This window comes from Phalacrocorax carbo, chromosome 1 (genome assembly GCF_963921805.1).
Source record: "Phalacrocorax carbo chromosome 1, bPhaCar2.1, whole genome shotgun sequence".
Lineage (NCBI taxonomy): Eukaryota > Metazoa > Chordata > Aves > Suliformes > Phalacrocoracidae > Phalacrocorax > Phalacrocorax carbo.
In genome coordinates this window covers 11071836-11093140 of record NC_087513.1, presented here as the reverse complement: position 1 = coordinate 11093140, position 21305 = coordinate 11071836, and the positions used below count along the sequence as shown (strand labels likewise).

The 21305-nt window shown below is 37.4% G+C and overlaps 1 protein-coding gene across 1 annotated transcript in view; it reads right to left on the bottom strand.

Moving 5' to 3' along the window:
- Window positions 1–634: 634 nt before the first annotated feature.
- PCLO (piccolo presynaptic cytomatrix protein) overlaps window positions 635–21305 on the bottom strand; it is a 367600-nt gene continuing 346929 nt past the window's right edge. Inside the window, exons 24-26 of the mRNA XM_064443829.1 lie at window positions 11369–11503; window positions 10606–10751; window positions 635–5959 (exon numbers count right to left, since the gene is read on the bottom strand). Of these exons, the coding sequence (XP_064299899.1) occupies window positions 5819–5959; window positions 10606–10751; window positions 11369–11503 (422 nt within the window). The 3' untranslated portion in view covers window positions 635–5818. The remainder of the gene's footprint in view (window positions 5960–10605; window positions 10752–11368; window positions 11504–21305) is intronic.

Here is a 21305-nt window from a genome sequence, read left to right as displayed (position 1 = left end):
GGTACTGTGAAGACTGGAGTTTGGCTCCAGATGAAAATTAAGTAGAAATTAGGCTATGTCAAGGGTGTTGCCTATTTCTCACTATATTATTTTTGAGAAAAGGACATCAATTGAGGGTGCTATGGCTACCAGACTCAAGCATCAATTTGTCTTATTTGGGGAGCATGAATTTTTTATTATTTGTATCAAAGAGGGAAACTACATAAATATAATAAATGTAGGTCTAGACATGGCTCAGGAATGCAAGCTTTATGGGAAAACCTAATGGATGTTCTACAAGTCAGGTACAATTCAGTAATATAAAAATGATTGCTGAAAGAAACTGATTTCTTGTTTATAACAAGGACTAAAAGACATAATTCCTGGAAACCTTCTTACTACTGGAGAAGGGTCAGAAAATATCTTTAGAGTTTATCAGATGCTTCCTTATTCTCCTTTCGTCAGGAACTTAAAGGGTACAGTGTGGATACTTAAGAGAGTACAGAGTTAGGCCACATTTTCAGTTCATCTTTTCTTCACAGTGAGGAGACAAAACTAAACAGTGCTGTTGTATGCACTTTTATTTGTTGTCTATACAGGATGCCAGAAATTAATCTGTGTGAAGTTATCAACAAGCTGCATGTGGATTCTGGTTCTGACTTGTTTGAAGAAAGTTTTGATGAACTAACCCTTCCTGATTTCAGAATGAAGCATGAGACATTAGTGATCCCCTGGGGGGTGAGCTAATGCTGAAATGGAACAGATGAATATGGGCAGTGTGTACAGTATTACAATAAAAACACTGTGGTCAACAAATGGGAAATCTGAACCTCCAAAATAGATTTTCATATTAATTTGGGAAACAAAACCAAACCAGATATTTTAAATATTTATTTGTCAGACTGGGATAACAGCCTTTATACAGCACAATTTGCATAAGTTCTCAAGATACATCCTGTATACAATCACAAAACCATGACATGGATTTATACATAAAGTGAAAACTCAGACAGATTTACAAGCATTTTTATACAATTCTCATACTGCTTTTGTTTCAGTTTTTACAACTTTTAGAACAAGTCTGTATTTTTTTCCTGATAAATGTGGAAGCAAAATGAAAACCAAAAGAAATTCAAACAAAAATGAATACCAACAAACCACCATCTATGCATGCAACATTCACTGTGGAAACATTACATTTCTCCAAGGACTAATCTTTTTTTTGTGTTTTTATGGGTTTTTTTGGTGTTTTTTGATTTTTTTTAAACACTGGGTATGCTGTACACGTTGTCTGTAGCATGACAGCACACACGCTAGTCACCCATTGTTGAGCACCTGAGCACGTCACTGAACATCTATAAGATACAACCAAATAAGGACACATTCACATGCTTGGATGTCAGATGGAGTTAATAATTTAAACTCAGTTTGTTGTACAAAAATGTATACTTATTTACAGGGTAACAAATTAAGAAAACGGCTCTTGCTCAAATCATCTATTTTGAGTTATGGATATCTATATATATTATAACTTTTGAGCTCATCAATATATTTGCTTATTAATATTTTCAAAATAATAAACCAGAACATATAGAAAACATTAAAATGCTTCTTATGATTTAAAGAGACAGTATCCGGTTTCACTTCTTCCTTCTATTTTCCTTCTAAAGGCAACATGTATTCATAAAAAGCAACTGATCCTACATGCCAGGTGTACGAAAAATTCACAGGGCATGTAGGGCTAAGGTTTAAATATAATGTAGGTGGATACTTACACTAAATTTCCTCTCTGTTTCATTACCTTTATAAGTTACACTCACACAAATGCAAATTTTCTCTGTTATTCACATAGGTATGTACATATCTAGATATATACTCAAATAATGGATCTGGGACATTCAACCTTGTAGCAATGAAAATAAAGTGCTTAAAAATAATGTCAATTATGATTCAAATAATAATTTAAAAAAATACTATTAACATCTTTATGATAATCTCCATGAAACTAAATCCTAATTAAATAATCTCTATTGGGCACACACTAGCTTACAATATAATAGATGTCTTCTTTTTCTTCATCATCATCCTCAAAGTAAGAATCAATATCAGCTGGTTACCAGCTACCATATCCCACAGCCTAACCATGCAAACACCCAGCATCCAGAAAAATAACTCAAATATTTCATAGGTCTTGATTTAAAGCCAGTTTAAGTCAACAGACTGTTTTTTATTGACTTTGACTGTTTTGCGTCGGGTTTTTGTTTCTTCCGTACAGGATCCATGTAATGTAAAAACATTGGTAACAATAAAGAAGCAGCACTCATTGCCCCTGGATACTATCCCTTTAAAGTGTAATGATAAAGAACTAGCTCAACATTCATCATAGAAACTCTCATGTCTAGTTTTAACCTGGAAAAAAAAGTGACTATTTGCTGCTCATTGTATGCACAATAATAATAATGATAACATTAGAAATCCCTGTCATTTGTAAACACATACACTGTGCTTTTGCTCATTTTCTGCTTGTTTCCACTACACAAGGCCTTGAACAAAGAAGCAGCTTCAATCTCTGTTGACTCAGCAGATCTATGAATTAACAAAAAGGTAATAATGCCTCTGCTATTGCCTCCCTGCAATATGTGTCTTCAAAGCAATCGTAGAAATGTGTGAACTCATTAATAACCAATCACTCAGAAATTATAAAAGCTGTTGCCACACCTAAACACTTTTGGCCAGATAAAAGAAACAAAAATTAATGAGAAAAAAGTGAAAAAAATATACTGAGATATATACAAAAAAGTAAAAAATTACTAATAGTCCTTATTTGATTATTTTTTAAAAAACATTGTCACAAGAGAGTTTTTCCTGACTTCATTCATAAAATAAGAAAAAAAAAGAAAAAAATTTATTCAAACATGAATCTGTGTTGCATAGAGTGATTCCAGTACAACCTAGAAATTTGGTCAAAAAAAGGAACTTGGCACATTTTGGAAGCATCCTCTGACCTCTGAATGATGCTGCCTCCAGAAAGAGAGAGTGCGTGGGCTCAGGTCTGTCACTAGCCCATCCCGGGTGACACCACAGGAGCCCTGTCCTTGCTGCAGCTGTCCAAGGCAGTGCCACGCTCCTGACAAACTCTACTCTTTCCGTTTCATGATGGGAGTCCGAAACTGCCATTTCAACATGCAGAAACATTGTGTGTGTTGTTCAGAGAATCAAAGATGCTCGAATTAAACCAGTTGCCGACAGCTGATTACCCCACAAAGGTAGCAGTTCCATACAGACGCAGCTATACCACCCAGCACAACTCTTTTATAAAAATATTGGCCACATTTGTATGTGTGTGAGAGCAAAGCACGCCTGTCCACTTTCCCAATTAAGAGTGATGATTACAGGCTACCCAGTAGGGCAGCCGGATAGCGCTCATTCCTGCTGGAAATATCCATAGCAACTACCAGCATGACTTGCTGTCTTTATAATAAATCTTAGCAATCTTAGCAAGAACAAAATTACCAGCAGTTTGCACAAAATTGCACACCTCATGGCTTGTACCTCACACAGTAATTGAAACTGGATTTCTTTTTTTTGTCTTTTTTTTTGACAGAGAACACACTATAGCCATCAGGAATGCAAAATAACCCACCAACAGAGCAACACATATGTCAAACATATCCACATAGGATTTTTTGGTTCAATTGGGGATTTTTTCTTTGAAGTATTTGTTCTTGTAAAAACATACACAACATCAAAACATATAGGATGTTTACAATAACTCCAGAGGACTGTTTTTTATAATATATGAGAGGTAGGGCATACATATCCTGGTGAAAGCATAAAATTCAACATTAAAGCACACATCTTACTTCCACTGTCAGTGATGATGTGTTTTTAAGATAGCTAATAAGCTTTTGGTAAGATTTCTCTGCTTGCAAGTTAAGCAGGCTACCAGCAGGTTATCAACAACGTATACAGGAGTTTCCTTGGTGCGTGTATCATTAATATCTTCTGCGTGTTTCTTCTCATATTCCTTTTCCACACAGTTATTTTAAGTTGACTAAGATAAATAAAAAAACGTATGTGGGAAGTGTCACCAGATTAAATGGTGTAGCTTTTTCACAGTCAGTTCAGCTTCTGAATAAGCTGAGCCTTATTTTTGCCTTTGTTTTTTTAAAGCATATATGATTTTCCAGTAGAATATTTTCAGTTGGTCTTGCACAACCTGTGGAAGTGTACTACGTATATTCAGAAAATATAAGACGTACATTAAAACGTTTAAGTAAAGTCCTTATTGGGCAAGAAAAATAAATGTCTGAAGTGCAGGAGTTTGGTAATTTTCTTTTTAAATATGCAAAGGTCATGAGGTAATATTTCAAGGGAAACTACTTTTTAATGAAGCTGTGAAAAATTAAATAACATCTGACTATCAGGGGTACCATACTAACTTTTGTGTTTTAAAGAAACTGCTATACTTTTAGGAATGGGAGAAAAGGCTCTCCCTTCTTTTTCAAAAATTATACAAGTGAAAATACAACAACCAGCCTAAACCATCTCTGGCAGCAGTTTCTTCCCAAAGTGAGCTAACTACTCAGTTTCAAGCCCCTGATAGTGGGACCTTCAGCAGGGAAGTGCTGACAGTCTTAAATGTTGCAAGTTACCTTCCTATTTTCTTCTTTTCTAACTGAGAAGCCACATTGTTGGGTGGATTATACTCAGATATTCACCTGAGATGAGAGGATATTCTTAATTCTCTCTAATGCAACAGCATCCTGATACCCTTTTCCCTTGGATTTCAAGTGTGTCACTGGTGTTGATACAGGGTACTGCACCAAGAGGGCTGGTGTTAGCATGGTGGGTCTACTGCTCCGAAGTGCCCACGATATAGCCTGGAAGTCATCGTCTCCATACAGTCTCAGAATAAGACTGTTTGCTGAAAAATGGAAGGACTAGTTGAAATAATTGTGTTAGTCCCAGTAAGTCTCTTCAGTTCCAAACTTAAAAACTGCTGATTCAAAGGGTAGGGTGAAGTACAGTGTCACTGACTTGGAAACAGCATTTTTTCTTCCTGATGTAGTGCAGTTTACATCCTGTCCTATCTCTTAAAAACCGCATCCCAAATTATAGACCATTAATATAGTTTTAGCCATTACATTCTAGGACAGTGGTTTATATTCATTGTTAACACACAGAAACAAATGCAACAATCAGATCTGATTCTCCATAACATAGTTTCTGAAGGAAAAAGAAAGAAGGAAAAAAAAGTAATGTAAAATAACATTACCACTCTTGCAAACGCCTTGCAGTTTGTGTCAAGTGGCATAATCTCACTACAGCAAATTATCAGAGATCCTAAGGTGCCGAGGAACAAGTTTTGCACTTCTGATAAGTGAGATTATAAGTGAGATTTGGAAAGTCAGTCACCCTTGTTGCTTTTGCATAAAATGATCTCCTTCTGGTTGCACAGAAAACCAGACTGCTCTTTCCATCACACCACCTCCAGCTGCAGCCGAACTCTGCATTAACACCTGCCTTTCAGCCTTCATTATTTCCTTCAGTTACTCTCTTCACCAAGAGTCCAACAACACGGAGCCCTCGTATCAGTCTTCGTTTCAAACAGCCTCACTTTAATTTCTGGGCCCAGGTTTTCTTTTACTTTGCTGTCTTTTGCAGCAACACAAGTGTACTAGCCCTCATTTAAGTGTGCTATGTAGCCCAGAGACTGCTCTTTTCTACTTTGTATTCTGAAAGACTAGCTAAACACAATGATATCAAACTATAGTCTTGGAGTGATGCTGTTTATAGCAGACTCTGCAGGATTTGTGCCCTAAGCAGACAGCTCTGCTCAGTGTGTTTGTGTGGAGCTGACCAACAGTTTGTGCCAGTTTACTATTCTTTTCCTTAGATCCACTTTGTCAAGCCAGATATAAGCTTCCCCAATCAGTGTCTTTTTCATAAACTTCCCTCCATTGGAGACAAGCAGAATCTGGGAAAATAATAATAATAAAAAATAATTATCATTGCACATAGTAACATACTGCAATTGCTGGCAAACATGAAAGATTCAGAAATGTTAAGTTCTGTTTTGCTACCCACAGAGAAGAAAAAGACTGAACATAACCCTTCATGTAGAGTCATCTTTCCAGTAGAAAGGAAGCCCCATGAAAACTGAACGTTCCGTCTCTTTTATTTTATTATCATGGGATGTAACAACTAGATGACAATCCTGAAATTTAGTGAGCAATTTGTTCACCTGCTGGTTACCAAAGACAAACACAAGGTCAATTTTTAAGTTACAGGGTAAAGCTTCATGCAGGTGAAGTACCAGCCCTTTTTAAGCACATGGAAGTTGGATGGTGCTCTGCATGTAGGCTGCATCTCAGAGCAGATTAGTGTGTGAGAGAGTCCAGAGTTCTGGTTTCTGACCACAGCAAGCAGAAGTCTGACCTGAAATGTAGAGTTGGTCTGAAATTTCTTTCGTGCCAAGAGCCCCAGTATTGCACCTGGTCTTATGGTTCTTGCTTGCACAGCCATGGAGAGTGGCAAGGGCAAGCAACAGACCTGGCACTTATGTGAGCTATGCAGGCTGGGTGTTCAAGGCTCTCCCTGATATATCATACAGACATATGTTTTCCAGCTAAGCAGGTTCATACCATGCAAGCAATAGCCTTCTCTGAAGGACTTGGTTCATTCTGTGGATCTGTAGATTCATTCTATGTGTTTCTGGAAAAATACATTTGATAATACATATATTTCAGGGGGTGAGTTATACCTCCAAGTCAGATAAATTCTAGCATTTCTTAATTATTGAGTAACTGAATTAACAAGCTCAATGCTGCTGCTTTTTTTTTTTTAAATCAACTTCCTAGGTTTTCCAAAAAGAGAAATAACTAATGAAAAATTGCAGTTCTGTGATCAGATTAGCGTCAGGTTTATAATATTCACAGTCACTGAACAGACCTCCGGCAATGACTGAGGGAGGTAACTGATAACAGTAGGAGGCTGTCACCCTCTGTGTGAATCAGCAGGAGAGAAAATAGGGCATTTTGTTGCTTGGTTTCACCAATCTAGGCTAAGAGAAGAATGGAAGGACTCAAGGATTTTGTACTCCACTAAGATGTTGGAAGAGACCATACAGTAAGAGACATGTAACAGAATGGTAGAAGAGCTAGAGTTCTCAGTAATCAAGAACTTTAACATTTCTGAAAATTTTCCATCCTGATTTGGGAAACAAAGTAAAAAATGCAAACTTTACAGTACAATGGAAATTTAGGAAATAAACAAGGGCAGGGAGGGGGTGGGGAGAATTTTGCAGACTTTTACCTGAATGAGCTTCCCAGTTCCCTGGCCAATTTTGATATCGGTCAGCAAGTAAGGTATGCACCTGGACAGCTTAGACACCTACATGCCCAACAGTCAACAGGTTTGACAAGGGAAGAATGAATGACCCTTAGGCACTCAGCTACTAGGGATCCCCACTTTACTTCACTCATCAGAAAGCTCATCCCTGTGGAAAACAGGCAGCCTTCCTCCACTGACGGTGGCTTCTAAGTTGTTTGATTCAGTGTTTCCTGAAGAAATGGACAGCCCCGAATCTAGCAAGCCAAACCAGAACACCTGTGAAAAATATTCTGGGATTTTCTGACTACCCTCACACAGGACATTATGTATTTTTAATTGTAGCGAGCCAGTCAGCCAGGAGCCAGCTAGGGAACACGGCGAAGGAGCCAGGAGCTTAGTGCTTTCCAGAAGAGTTCCAAGTAGGTTGCCAAGGAACAGGGAAATAAGAGAAGCAAGTGAGCAAGCTGCCAGGGACTGAGGCAAGTGCCTGTCTGAAACCCGTCAAAATGTTTTCTGAAGAATGTTTTCATTCTGACACATCAAGAGTTTTAGGACAGAAAAAATTTCTAACAGAAATTTTCCATCATTTCTGTCCTTGATCCTTCCCTCCATTCCTCCCAGATGGATCCCTGGTATCTGTCTTCTCTAGCTGGTCTGTCTCTCAGCCTTGGTTCTTCCCTGCTCCAGGCTTTAAATGCCAGCCTTGTTATCTTGAATCAGCTAGTATCAGTTTTTAATCCTTAGGATTTTTTCCGTATTCCCAATACTCTTGACCAGGTAATTCCCTTCCCTTCCCTTCCCTTCCCTTCCCTTCCCTTCCCTTCCCTTCCCTTCCCTTCCCTTCCCTTCCCTTCCCTTCCCTTCCCTTCCCTTCCCTTCCCTTCCCTTCCCTTCCCTTCCCTTCCCTTCCCTTCCCTTCCCTTCCCTTCCCTTCCCTTCCCTTCCCTTCCCTCCCCTTCCCTCCCCTTCCCTCCCCTTCCCCCTCCCCTTCCCCTTCCCCTTCCCCTTCCCCTTCCCCTTCCCCTTCCCCTTCCCCTTCCCCTTCCCCTTCCCCTTCCCCCCCTTTTTTATCTAAACCACCCATTTTTATGGGGTTCACAGTTTTATTGCTGTGAATGCTGTTGATTTTTAGAGTGCAGACCCTTGTCCTAATTTCTGCCTTCTGTTGCTTCCAATGTCTCTTTACAACATACTGTCCATGATTACAACGTTTGATCTCATATTACTCCCTCTCTCTGATCTTATTTCCTCCCTTAATCTCCCAATTCCATTTTTGTTCTATATGTTCTGGTTTTCTCCCTTTTCCTCTGCCCCAAATCTTTTTTGACAGTGCCCAGCTCTTTGCCCCTACGTGTTCATCACTCAAATTCAGCATTCAGATCAGCCAGCTTCATGCTTTGCCACAGGAACAGATTGACTGCTAAGTCTGGAGAGCATATAAAAACAGATGTACTGAGTCAGATCAAAGATCCCTCCAGACATATATTCTGCTTCCAAAAGTGTATAGGGCAGTGCATAAGGCAAAATATAAGAACAGGACAATCATGTAGTGACACTTTCCCAAAATACCTACTATGATCTGTGGACCATTGAATTCCTGACTCACAAATGGCATGTTTGTATTTAAAAGACTGCGAGGTATTTTTTCCCATGAATTTGTACAATTATTTTGCCCAGTTACTTTTGTCATGAAAACATCTAATATCCACAATATATTATGGCAATAAATTTTACAGCTCAAACTCCAAGTTGTGTGAAGAAGAAACACCTTCTTTTTTCTTTTTGTTTTAGACTTGTTTCTTGCTCCTTCTATAGCCTTTGTTCTCTTAGGTCTGGTGTGAAGCACCAGTACATGTCACAGAGTTTCTGAGGAAAAGTTGCCAAGTCTCAGACTGACTGCTCCTATGGCTACCTCCCTTACTATCTCCCTCCTTTTGATGGCTTATTTTTCCATAGGGCTCTATGGGTTTTTCTTTACTGGTCTATTCACCCCTTATGGTTTCCTCTTCAAACCACCACTGGAAGAAAAGTTTTTATGGGAATTTTAGCTCTTAAACTTCAGCAGGACTTTATTGACCACTGTGGATTTTCCTAGGTAATATAACATCTTAAATAGTCTTTTACTGAGTCTATTGAATCAATAAGGATGTTAGGACATTTTAACACAGGGAAAATTATATATTTTTGTTGGCCTTGTTTTGTAAGCAAAATCCATTTTGGCTTGAATTTTAATGATACAACCAATAAGCCTAACACAGGCACTTAGACAATCCAGTTTAACTTTAGTCATCAAAATGTAGCTGGCATGTTTATATCAGCCTTTGAGATTTAAAGGTACATTAAGTGGATGCTGATATGTCCAACAGTCCTCCCACTTTTAAGATTAATGTGCAGATAGCACTGGAATTGTCCATCCCTTTCTACTGACTAAAAGAAGCCTGAATATCTGGCTTATATTAGCTACCTACTCACGTGAAAGTAAATAAAGGTAGGTAAAGGGAATCCTACTGTCTAAAAAAGCATGTCTGCCCAAATGATCAAATCTATCTAACCAACTAAAACACAGGAGAGGGACCATTCCCTGAGTCAGTTCTATATATCATTTCATGTCCCACATAATGAAAACACCATCATCTCCCTTACAAATGTACACAGAGAATATGTGACTTGGCACAATCGGTGATTCTGCAATGTCTGAGATTATTACTATTGTGTCTAATTATAGGCACCATAACTTAGAAATAATTTGAGGAACTGGAGAGAATGATAAAATTATTAGGCATTTAAGCAAAAGGACATATCAAAGAAATTCAGTTTACTCAGCCTGGAAAAATAGAGAGGAGAGGTATGATAGCAACTCTTCAGTGTGCAAAATTTTTTTTCAAAAAGAAAGCAGATCAGATTTCTTCTCTGTTTTGTGAGGATACCTAAGGATATGTTAATTTAAAAATATGGCATATTTAAGTTAGATATTACACTAAACTTTCTAAATATATAGAAAAGTATTTTTGGAAGATGTGCATGACTTCCTTCTCTAGGGGATTTTAAGAACAGATCAAGCCTAAAACATTCAGGCCTGGTCTATAAATACCCTTCCTCAGTGTGGGTTGATGGATTAAACCATCTTTTAAAATCTCCTCCAGCCCAATATTTCCGTTATTATGTAGTTGTGTTATTTCCTTTGTAATTTTCTCTTTTCAGCAAACAACTGGAGTAGAAGATTGTTCTCAAAAGCCCATAGCACAGCATGGACGACATCCAAAATTACGTTTTCATAAAATGCAGAATTACCTGAAGAGAATGCCCAGCAGGACTCAAGCTAAATCTAAACGTTTCATTGAATGAAGGCTCTCGGTCGTGCCTGCATACCCTGGTTTTCTTCTTAATTACTCTCTTTTGGGTAGAGATATTGACAACGTACAGCTTCACATACAGGTCTGGAGAAGAACAATTCAACGAGTTAAATACAGAAGCTTTTAAATAATCATTGTTGCTAATAATTTCAACAGAGGGAAAAGTGTGAAGAAACAGAGTGTGGTACTTTACAGAGCCATATTCTGTTCTCATTCACATGGTGTAGAAATGGAACTACCCCACTAAATCCAAGGGAGTTACTTTGTGTTTACAATCCTGTCATTAAAGGAACACCTTGATGTCTTTATGTATGTATGAAAATATTATTACTAACAGAGTTTTTAATTTGTGAAAAAACTTTTTTTCACAAAAATACAATTTGTTTACTAGATATAATTGTTTTTTAATAACCTAGGGAGTTATCAGTTTTCTTAAAGTCAAAAAAGGATTAATTTCTAATGATCAAAAGTAAATTTAAAAGAGGATTAACTTCTGGGATTTAATTTGCTTCTACTAATATTTTTACTTTCATTAAACTTGTTCAAGGGAGAAAAAAGGCACTTCAGAAAGAATCCTATGGAATATGTCATTCTGATTAAGAAGCAGTTTTCTATCCCATTTTAGTGGTGATGTTTAATGACTTCAGATACATCCTACCTAATGTTTTCAAAGTATCATGAAGCTGGTTTCTGTGTGATACCTGGTAGATGATCTGGAGATTTAAATTTGTATGTGATATTTCTGCACTGAAGGATTTCTACTATCAGCTGTTCGCCATCTGTCTTCATTTCCTTCTTTAATGCAATCTTGATTTCACCCATAACCTGTGTTTTACCTGGAAAAGCAGAAAAAGCAACCCTCATTAATGTAAAAGGAAACCGAATCTATCTTTCCAACTTGGAAAGAAGTAGAGTTTTATGGTTTATATTTTCTAGGTTTTTTTTCTTTTTCAGGACAGCTTATAGTTTTTAGTCAGCAGTATAAGGATAATGTATTGCTTGAATGAACAAATGGTAGATACATGCAGTATACTTGTGTAACTAGATTATATGCTTCAGAATGTATTTGCTTCAGAGGAGCTTTGCTCCCAAGAATACAAATTTCACCAGGAGCATTACAAGACATGTAATGTTCACTACAATTCCCCTTTTCTGAAATGTTTACTACAAGATTCTGAAGTTATCTTATTAAAAAAGAAAAAAAAAGAAAGAAAGAAAAAGGTAGAACATTCAACAGAGTGATAAAAAGTAAGATTCTGAAAGGCAATGAATTAAGATTTTGGTGAAGTTAGCATTTCATTTCACCTTATGTATGTGGAGCAGTATCATTCACTCAGTGTAAAGGGAAGTGCTCACTGTGACCTTTAAAAGTAAAGGTGATCTCCCTTCTTATGTGGGCAGAAATACGGGCTCATTATTCCTACAGTGTATGGATTTCTCTCTAAATCAGTCCAGAGATGGAGAGAAGGCACAGAATGAAATGTAGACAAAGCTGCGTTGCCTTTCCCCTGCCTGTCCTCCCACCAGGCTGTACTGAAGCCAGGCAGAGTAGGGCAGGGCTACATCTTCTAAATGAGTGTGGTGGTGTAAGCAGAGCCCATGCCCTCAGCAAAATACTGTCTATAATAACACCATGTCATAAAGGGAGCAGTGCTTCTATATCTATTGTTCTGCTACTGTGAAATATTATTTCACCTTCTTCTTCTCTTTAGACATGAGTGAAAAAATACCTCAAACAGTTAAGCCCCTGAGAGTCTTTATTACCTAGTTTCTGGTGCCAGCAGGCCGGAGCTTTAACGCATTGCCAGGTAATTCTAGAAGCTGGTGCCAAGATGCTGTAAGGAGCAAAGCAATTCTGCAGAAAGTAAACAATTATGATACATCTGGAGAAGCTCCTCTCTTAAAGAGTAGAAAGTTACTAAGTGGCATTTAAAGACTTGTTCCTTGTACCACAAATGTGAAACTAAATTTGAATAATCCCTGCTAAAAATGCCAGCTGTTGCTTCACAGATGTCCATTAGCAATCATACATTTTATTGTTTTTTTCTACTTAAATTATTTTTGGGGATCATTAATAAAAATTTATTTACAAATGATCTCAGCTATAACCTGGGTTTTCAACCCTCCTCACAAACTGAAGCTGGAATCTAACAGTTAAAGTCAATAACAAATTTGCAACTGGGCTTCAGCTGGGTCAGAGTTTCACCCATAGTTTGCAAGGTGGGAGAGGACTTGTTAGGGGGCAAATAATTCTTTCACCATATTTAAGCATCACAAAACCCTTCCTATAGGTTTGAACATGCAATAATAGCATCTTGTTTTCTGCTATGTGTTTGTGCAAAGAGAATGGACCCTCATCTTGTGATGGCAGCAGAGAAGACCATTGACAGCTGGGATCAAAGAAGCAAAGGCCAACAGTGTCCCTGTTGTTATTCATTAATCTGTTCCATCATGTATCAACAAGAATTAAACTATGGATATAATGCCCTTTTTCTGGAAAGCATTGAGTGACATAGCTAGGGGTTTAGCTTGGCTAAACTGTGGATTTTGAATGGCTGGAAACAAATACAGGAAAAAATTATAATACCTCCTCTGCTCCGTGGATAAACTACCAAAATCACTGATGAAGCCATAACACACCTGAAAGATGTTGCATAAATCTTGCTTTTTGGTCAATATTGTTTTTTGCACTGACTCCAATGCCTGACCATGATAAAAGACCAGCATGGACAGTTATAGCACAAACCTAACATTGGTTTCAGGCAACCTTTAGTTAAACGCAACCTTTTCCGGAAAATATGCTCAGCTTATTTACTTTACTTTATTCCCTCTCTGTCCTTTAATGTGTATTTGCAACAGTTGTTAGGACCACCTCTTTCTTGATTACCTTAGTACCTTCTTTTCACTTAGATGTGCATTCAACCTAAAATGAGATCAGGTAGCTTGGATGCTACCTGCAATGCTGTGAGCTAGGAGAAGGCAGAAATCCTTCCAGTAAATTAGAATGTTTGAAAATTCCAGCACCATTTTTAAGCACCTGGAAAACTTTTTGTGGACTATTTTGTATCCCCAGATATTCTTTACAACAAACAATCCTGCTTCACTATTCAAGATGCTTGGGGAAAAAAATTATCTCCAGCTGTGAGCACATGAAGCACAATAGCTTTCTTGTGCTTCCATACTAATTTTCATTTCTCGCACAGCATGCACTGAAAAAGCCTTAAGACTAGCCTTCTGAAACATTACACTAAAATAAATCACCACTTCAAAACCTAGCAGAATTTTGAAGACTCAGACAAGATTCCTATTCCTTCCATTGTCTGGATTTTTTCCCTCTTTCTCATATATGTTCATTGCATCTTTCCTTTGACAGGTGTATAAGAACAGCTTAAATGTACATTGGCTTGTGGAGTTGATTCTTTAAGTGGAAATACATTTAGGAAAAAAAAGATATGCTGATGAGTGGAAGTGTTAATAATGAACTGTCTATGACCTGTTGAAAAAGTTCATAGTGGACTGAGCTGGACATGAATGTTCCTTGACTGATAAGACAGAAGTAAAGTTGCTCAGGCTGTCATGGGATCGGATGACCCCAGGGATTTCATTGGTAGGAATAGCTCAAAGCACAGTGCCCAGTCACAACCTTTTGCATTCTTTTGTAAGTTTAGAAAACATCAACTCTAAATTATGTGCAAATGGAACTGTTTGTGGGTGTTTTGGTAGTCATTGGATGATAAACAAATGCTACAACACAACTCTGAAAAAAGTACATACAGTGAAATAGATGTTGCACATCTTTCTAGGAAAGTATTAATATGGCTTTCTAACACATGGGAAAAATTTGTAACTTGAATATTACTGTTTGCCTCCAGAATGATGTATTCCAGGTGAAAGACAAGCAAACCAGGATTATCACAGTGGCAAAGAACCACATAGGAAAGCACTAAAAACATTACTTTCTAATTTAGCCTGGGAAACAAGGACTGGAAAAAGATGAAATCATTTTCTACAGACATATGACAGAGTAAATATTGAAAGGATAAGAAATATTTATGCTGAATTTGTGTGATATTTTACCTTTTACATATGTATCAAATGCAGACTTTCTGATGTACTGCAAGAGGACCACAGATGTGTGCAACAGCATCCTTTTCACTTTAGGAACGCATTAACTAACAGTAGCTAATCAATTTTCAAAAATATATAGCTATGGTTAAGTACATTAATGTTTTTTACATGACAACACACCTCTTTTTAGGGGACGAGATTTATTAAAAAAACATTAACAATTAAAAGGTGATGGTTAATTAACTAAATTGCTGCAAGGTATTTGAGAAGTCCAGGGGTTTAAATTTGCTATGGTGATAGCAACATAAGCTCCTGTTCTTGTAGAACTGTCACACTCTGCACTGTGAAATATTAATTAGTTCTGCTATTAGTCTTAAATGACTGCTGCTGTAAATCACAGGATGTGTAACCTGCACTATTGTTGTCAGCTTCCAGGGATTGATAATGATGGATTGTGCTCCCGTTCCTTTTTGATCAGATGCCTGCTGTCAAAGTTACCCAAGGCAGTAGTGAAGAGTTGTCTCCCATTGGTCTGTGTTATCAAGGCTAATTCAGCAATACATTTAAATGAGCAGGTAAATCTCACTGGACAATGGCAGGAATTTCATTCAGTTCAATTGTCTAAATGTAAAATTCTGAGCTAATTTACACATTTATCTTAGAATAAGTTGAATTGCCTTTTGAGACTGACTATGTCTATTCACATAGATGGACCAAGTTTGAATATGTTAAGCTTGGAAATTTATGAGATGCCTAAATGCTGCTACCCAATGAGCATCATACTAGAGTAGTTTGCTGAATGGATGCCAAATGGCCAGAAAACAGAATTAAGAAAATACATAAACTGACATTATGTTCCATGGTTATGTATAAGTTAGTACAGGCTCCTGTTCCAGAAGAATGAACTGGGGGTATTAGAGCAGTGGAATTAGAAATAAAATAAAAGGGGGTAAAAAAATATATTGACATATATTTCCAAGAATTTTTCTTTCCAAAGTTTGTAACAGAAATTTATTTTTTCCAAAATAGGTAGGAAATGCTCTTCTGGATCTTTAAGAGTCCTACACTTTATGGGCAAAGATTAAAAATCACAGAAAGGTCCTTCTAAGCAGCTTACAGTGAGCCTGGCCTACTGACAATGTTAATTTTGGGTTGTGGCAGTGGGATTTTTTGTTGAGGTTTCCCCACCACCACCACCATTTTTACTTTGTTACAGCCCAGAACATCCTCCTACTGCTTAATCAAAGAACTTAGATGCTGGAAAAAATAAGCAGGACAAAACAAAGAGAAAAAAAACCAAACCAACAAATAACAAAAAGCTTCTACTTTCTTACACTGTGGCTACAATCTATAAGACTAGCATGCCTTATCCATCATGTCTGCAGAAGAAGAAGGTAGAGACATGGTTCACTTTAGCAGGATTGTTCTACCTATTTTTCCTTTTGTTTGTGCTCAGAGATATGGCTGCATTTTAGGAAGAATACGTACTCTTTCAGGGTTTATTTCTACACTTTCTGATTATGAATACTCATGTTACTTCCACTTTTCTGACAGTACACATTGCAGAGAGCAATCCCAGGCTTCCAAATGTTGGTGCAGAACAGCTTGTCCTGCTGCTGCAGACAAGCCCACTTTACAGAAGACCAGACACATTTGCACTGCTTTGCCATTAGCCCTATGTCTTCTGACCCCCCGTCTGGTTGCCTTGTGGCAGGAATACAAAAGTTAATTTTTTGGGTGATATTTTAGTGCAAAAGTCCTGAGAAAATTAGAGTTGTCTTATTGTAGCATGATGATGATGGTATATAGACAGCATGATGCTGCCCTGGGGGATGGAAAGGGAGAGTGCCGGAGTATTTGGTGGTGCAGGGCCAGCTGTGTTAGTGCTGACAGTCAGTATAGAGCACAGGGAAACAAACATGTCCTCCATGCTGTTGGGAGATGAGCACTCTGTCTCCAGAACCTAGGTTTTGTCTCAGAAAGAGGAAATCAGACTGCACTAAAAGAATTCCCAAGAGAAAAATAAAATCATTCAGTATGGAAATTAAAGAATCCAGATGAGGGAATCAACGAAGGAGAGAAATTATGTGACAGTGCACATGCCAGTTATGGGACTACATGATGCAATTCTGTAAATGATGTCTTGAGGAAAGCTTGGGACTAAGAAGTCTCCACAGATTTTTGCATTGGTGGCTTCTGGTATTTGCAACTCGTATTTTTTATGAGTGTTCCCCACGAGCAAACTGAAGTGAATTAAAACTGCCTCCAAAATTGTGTTAAAACCATTTCTGAGTATAACATGAAGTATTGTTTCTTCTGAATCTGTTACATTTAAAATTCTGAAAGGGTGAGTAATAAGCCTCAGAATTTCCATAATCTTTCAGTCTAAGATGAAGAGATGAGTAATGATTAGCACAGTGTCATCATAAGCATATGATCAGAAATAAAGACTTCTTTTGTTAGAACTAATTTAATTTCCTTAGGTCTTTATCTGTTTTGATATCCTGAGAGATTAAATTAATGAACCCCTGAGAGCTCTGTACAGTGTTTTTGACAGAATGCAGGCATTTCTTTGAAGTATTTCACCACTGTTTGTCTCATAGGTATCGAATGGCCTGGACTTGGGTGCAGTTATAGCTATCTCTAACACTGTGTAATCAGGTCTTCCAGGATTAAGCAACTCATATGCTCCTTATGCAGCTGTCTTGCTTAAATAAACAAAATCTTGGATTCAGCTATATTAGGGTATGTTTGTAATATTTAGAAAGTTAGAATATGTAGCAGCATGTCATAAAATCTATGGAATCCAAGGTGGGTTCTTGAGAACTTGATTCAAAAAAGGAAAAATTACAGCTTTAAAATATGAGACATGATTAAAGAGAACCCCAAAACATGGGTTCTGTTGCCAGGTACCCATCCCTTGGAAGCTTTCTGTGATTTTAGACTTCATCTCTGTGCCTGATCTCAGAGGTGGAGGTAAGATCTACTTCTTTAACTAAGAGTTGTTTGGATTTAGTTACTGGGATTGGGTATACTGTAAAGAAAGAGATTTTGATCATGTAAGCATAAACAGGACTTTGGTGTGTGGTCCATAATACCATGGGAAAACACAAAGACTTAGAAAGGCTGAAGAGGACCTATACCACAGTTATGTTTCCTTTCACCATAATCCACGAAACTTGTACAGACATAATTTGGTGTCTAAAAGAGTGCTGTTAGTGATTCTATGATTCTATGTTGTCGCAAGAAATATGTTTCTGCTGGATTCCTTTAACGCTATTTTGAGAACCAGAAGTCCATTCTCCAGAAGATAGCCGTGCTTCAAAAAAAGAAGATAACATCATCTTATTGCAATAAATAATTCAATATTACTGCAAATACTACCCATTTGTTATTTACTTTTCAGTGTTAAACTCCGACTGAAGGTAAAGCAAAAGGGTGTTCAACACTATTTTAAAATTAAATTTACCAAGAATTCAAAATACCAGCCAAAAACTACCAGTCTTTTTTAAGCAAACCCTTTTCTTTAAAAAAACAAAACAAAACAAAATCAAAACATCACTTCAGTTACTTGTAGTACCAGCTGTTTTTATTCATAATGCTCTTCATCCTCTTGCTGGGACATGAACTACTGGTAGTGCTGTTCTAAAATAATGACAGAAGAGCTCTATAAAAAGTGCCTCCCAACATTTACAGGCTCCAACCTTTTCTGTCTGTTTGAGTTTTTTTCATTACCTTTTTTTTTATTTTTCACCTCTCTCCCACATATTTCTTTGTCCCTGAAAACTGCCATAATTTTCTCTGTACACTGGTTTTGTGTTCCCTCCTGTAAGAAAAATCAGACATCTAATACAGTCTTATCTACTACCTCCTCCTGTCTCACAGTGCTTTAAGTCAATGTAGTTGGGTTTACCATGTCTCAATAAACATGTTCCCCAGCTCCACCGATGAGGTTGAACACATGCAGGTTCTGAAATTTGTTGCTCCTCTTGCAACCAGATACCCCGTCTGCCCCGCATGGTACTATCAACAGGCCATGGGACAAACTAAAGCTCAGAGGAAGGCCACCTCTTTTTTCCCCTGCTCTGAAGAGCAGTTGAAGCTGCTGAGGGTCCCTGGTATGTGTTCAGAGTCTTCTCTCATCTGCCTACATGAAGGCTAGGTGTTCTACAGATGATACAGGGATGCTCTGTGATAGGAGCAGACATGAACAGCAGTAACCGCTCTCTCTTTTGCCTTCCCTCTCCTTAGCTTGAAGACGCAAACTGCTGTGAGCAGACTGTATATTATGAGTTGAGCAAAGATGATTAAGGTCTTTCATTAATATCTCCCTGTCTCCTCTGATGTGATGTGTATGCAATCATGTAATGAGGGAGAGGAGCAAAATTAAGAAGCTGCTCACAGCAAACACAATTCACCTCTTTCAGAGAGTTAATTAATTTCTTTTAAAAGAAGAAAAAAAAAAAAGAAAAAAAGTAATGTTATGGACTGATGCCCTGTGTAAAAACACTTGGCCTGAAGTGATTTGTGGGAAAAATAATACTGATACCTCACACATGCTCATATATGAAAAATAAAAATCATAGACTCATACCAACCCAGTTTCAACTGGCTTTATTTCTGTTAGATGGCATTCTAAAATGTTGTAGAAAAAGGGTAATGAGGCAGTAGGAAGAGGTTAACGAGGCAATAAGATTAGAGGAGATGAATTAGAGGAGAAAGTTTTGCTAGTGTCAGAAACTGCCCAAGTTGCCTAAAGAACACCATAGGGGATCAAAGGTTTCTCCAGAAAGATTTTTTCAGTATTTTGGTGAGACCTGTTCTGTACCATAGAGACATTTGGAATAAATGGAGGGAAAATAATGAGAACTGTAGATATCGTATCCAATCAATTTAGGTGATCAGAGGTGACTACAGAAATTTCTTTTAATGATGAAGATGAGCACATAATACCTGCATTTGACAGGGAGAAAGTAGAGAGAGAATAAAAATGGGGTGAGGGAAGTCAAGAGAGTTACATAACTAGTACATCCTACTAGATATCTCTTATTCATATTTATTTATACTTCTGTGGAAGGGAGAACTTACGTTCTAAGTTGATTATTCTATCAAAATCCTCTCCACAATTCATTCAAGTACCGGAATTCCCCCAAATGTATCTTTTGTTTAGAATAATAAACCAACAACACTAATCATAAGGGAGTTTAGGTGTCTAACCCAAACTCCCTAGACAATGTAGTCGGTAGGGATAGCACCTCCTTAAACATATATCTTAGGATGGATATCCACCTTTCACTACCTGCTGGAGGTGCCAGCCTTTTTTTTTAAGTGACAATTGAGAGGTGAGGTGATGGCTTTGGTTTAGAAGCCTGATTTTTAAACAATGAAATTAGGCTAGAAGTATCAAAATGCAAATCTACAGCTCTATCATTTCCATAACTTCTATGAGAGAAAGCTAAAATGATGGTTGAAATTATTCTTGCTATTTTAATTGAACTTCAAAGATAGGTGCAGCTTGGATCTGAAAGGGGGAACTATACGGCCTCATGTCTCAGAAGGCAAAACTCTTTTCAGCCACCTTTGTTCCCTTTCATGCTCACCATAAATCATTGCCTGAGCCTAAATATACATTCACAGTCTTTTCACAATTTTAGCATCTTACATAAGCAGACCTATCAGGCACTGCAGATTCAGCTGCATAAAAGAGGGCTTGCCATGGCACATCTGAAATTTTGATGATGAAAGGCACACTTTGCCCTGGCTTTTTGATGGACAAAAGTTTACACAGGGAAAAGAAGTATTTAATGTCATACATACAGAGAAACCTGAAACTTGATCATTTTAAGCCTGTTCTATTGTAACTTTACCAAGGAGAAAATGTGTTGCTAAAGGGAGAAGAAATTTGCAAACTGCCTTTAAAAGTCTATGTTTGACATAAGACAGTTCAGTATTTTGTACAATACTACAATAATATGTGTGTAATATAGCGTAAATGTTCTGTTAAAGTAGGACAACTGAGTCTAGAAGCTTTTTCCATGTCAGTGTGAGAACACAAAATGGGTTTTACCTATACAAAATCAGGGAGTATTTTGCTAGATTTTGCTTAGGTTCTCATTTAAATGATGACAGATTTTAAGCTACTTTCCTTCTCCCATGGCAAATACATTTTTATCTTTTTTTAGTTTTGATATGCAAGTTTTTCAGAATTTGAAAAAATGAAATGACAAAATCCCTTCTGAGCCAACCTTCACTTTCTGTGCCAAAATATTGAAAAAGTTTACACCTTCTCACTCCAAATATATGTATATATGAAGATATGAATATCACAAAAGGTTTATTTGTTCTTTTTGTCTGCTTGATGTCATGAAACTGGACATTCTGGCTTGAACCACTAGAAACCCCAGGAAATGGATTAAAGTCCATTTGGCTTATGTTACAATATGATGACAGTAAAACGGAAATATGAGCACTTCGACTGAAATGACTCCCATTGACGGTAGTAAGAGAAAATAGAAACTCTGCCCATAGATATAATAATGAGGATCAAATAATTACAAAAACAATTCAGAA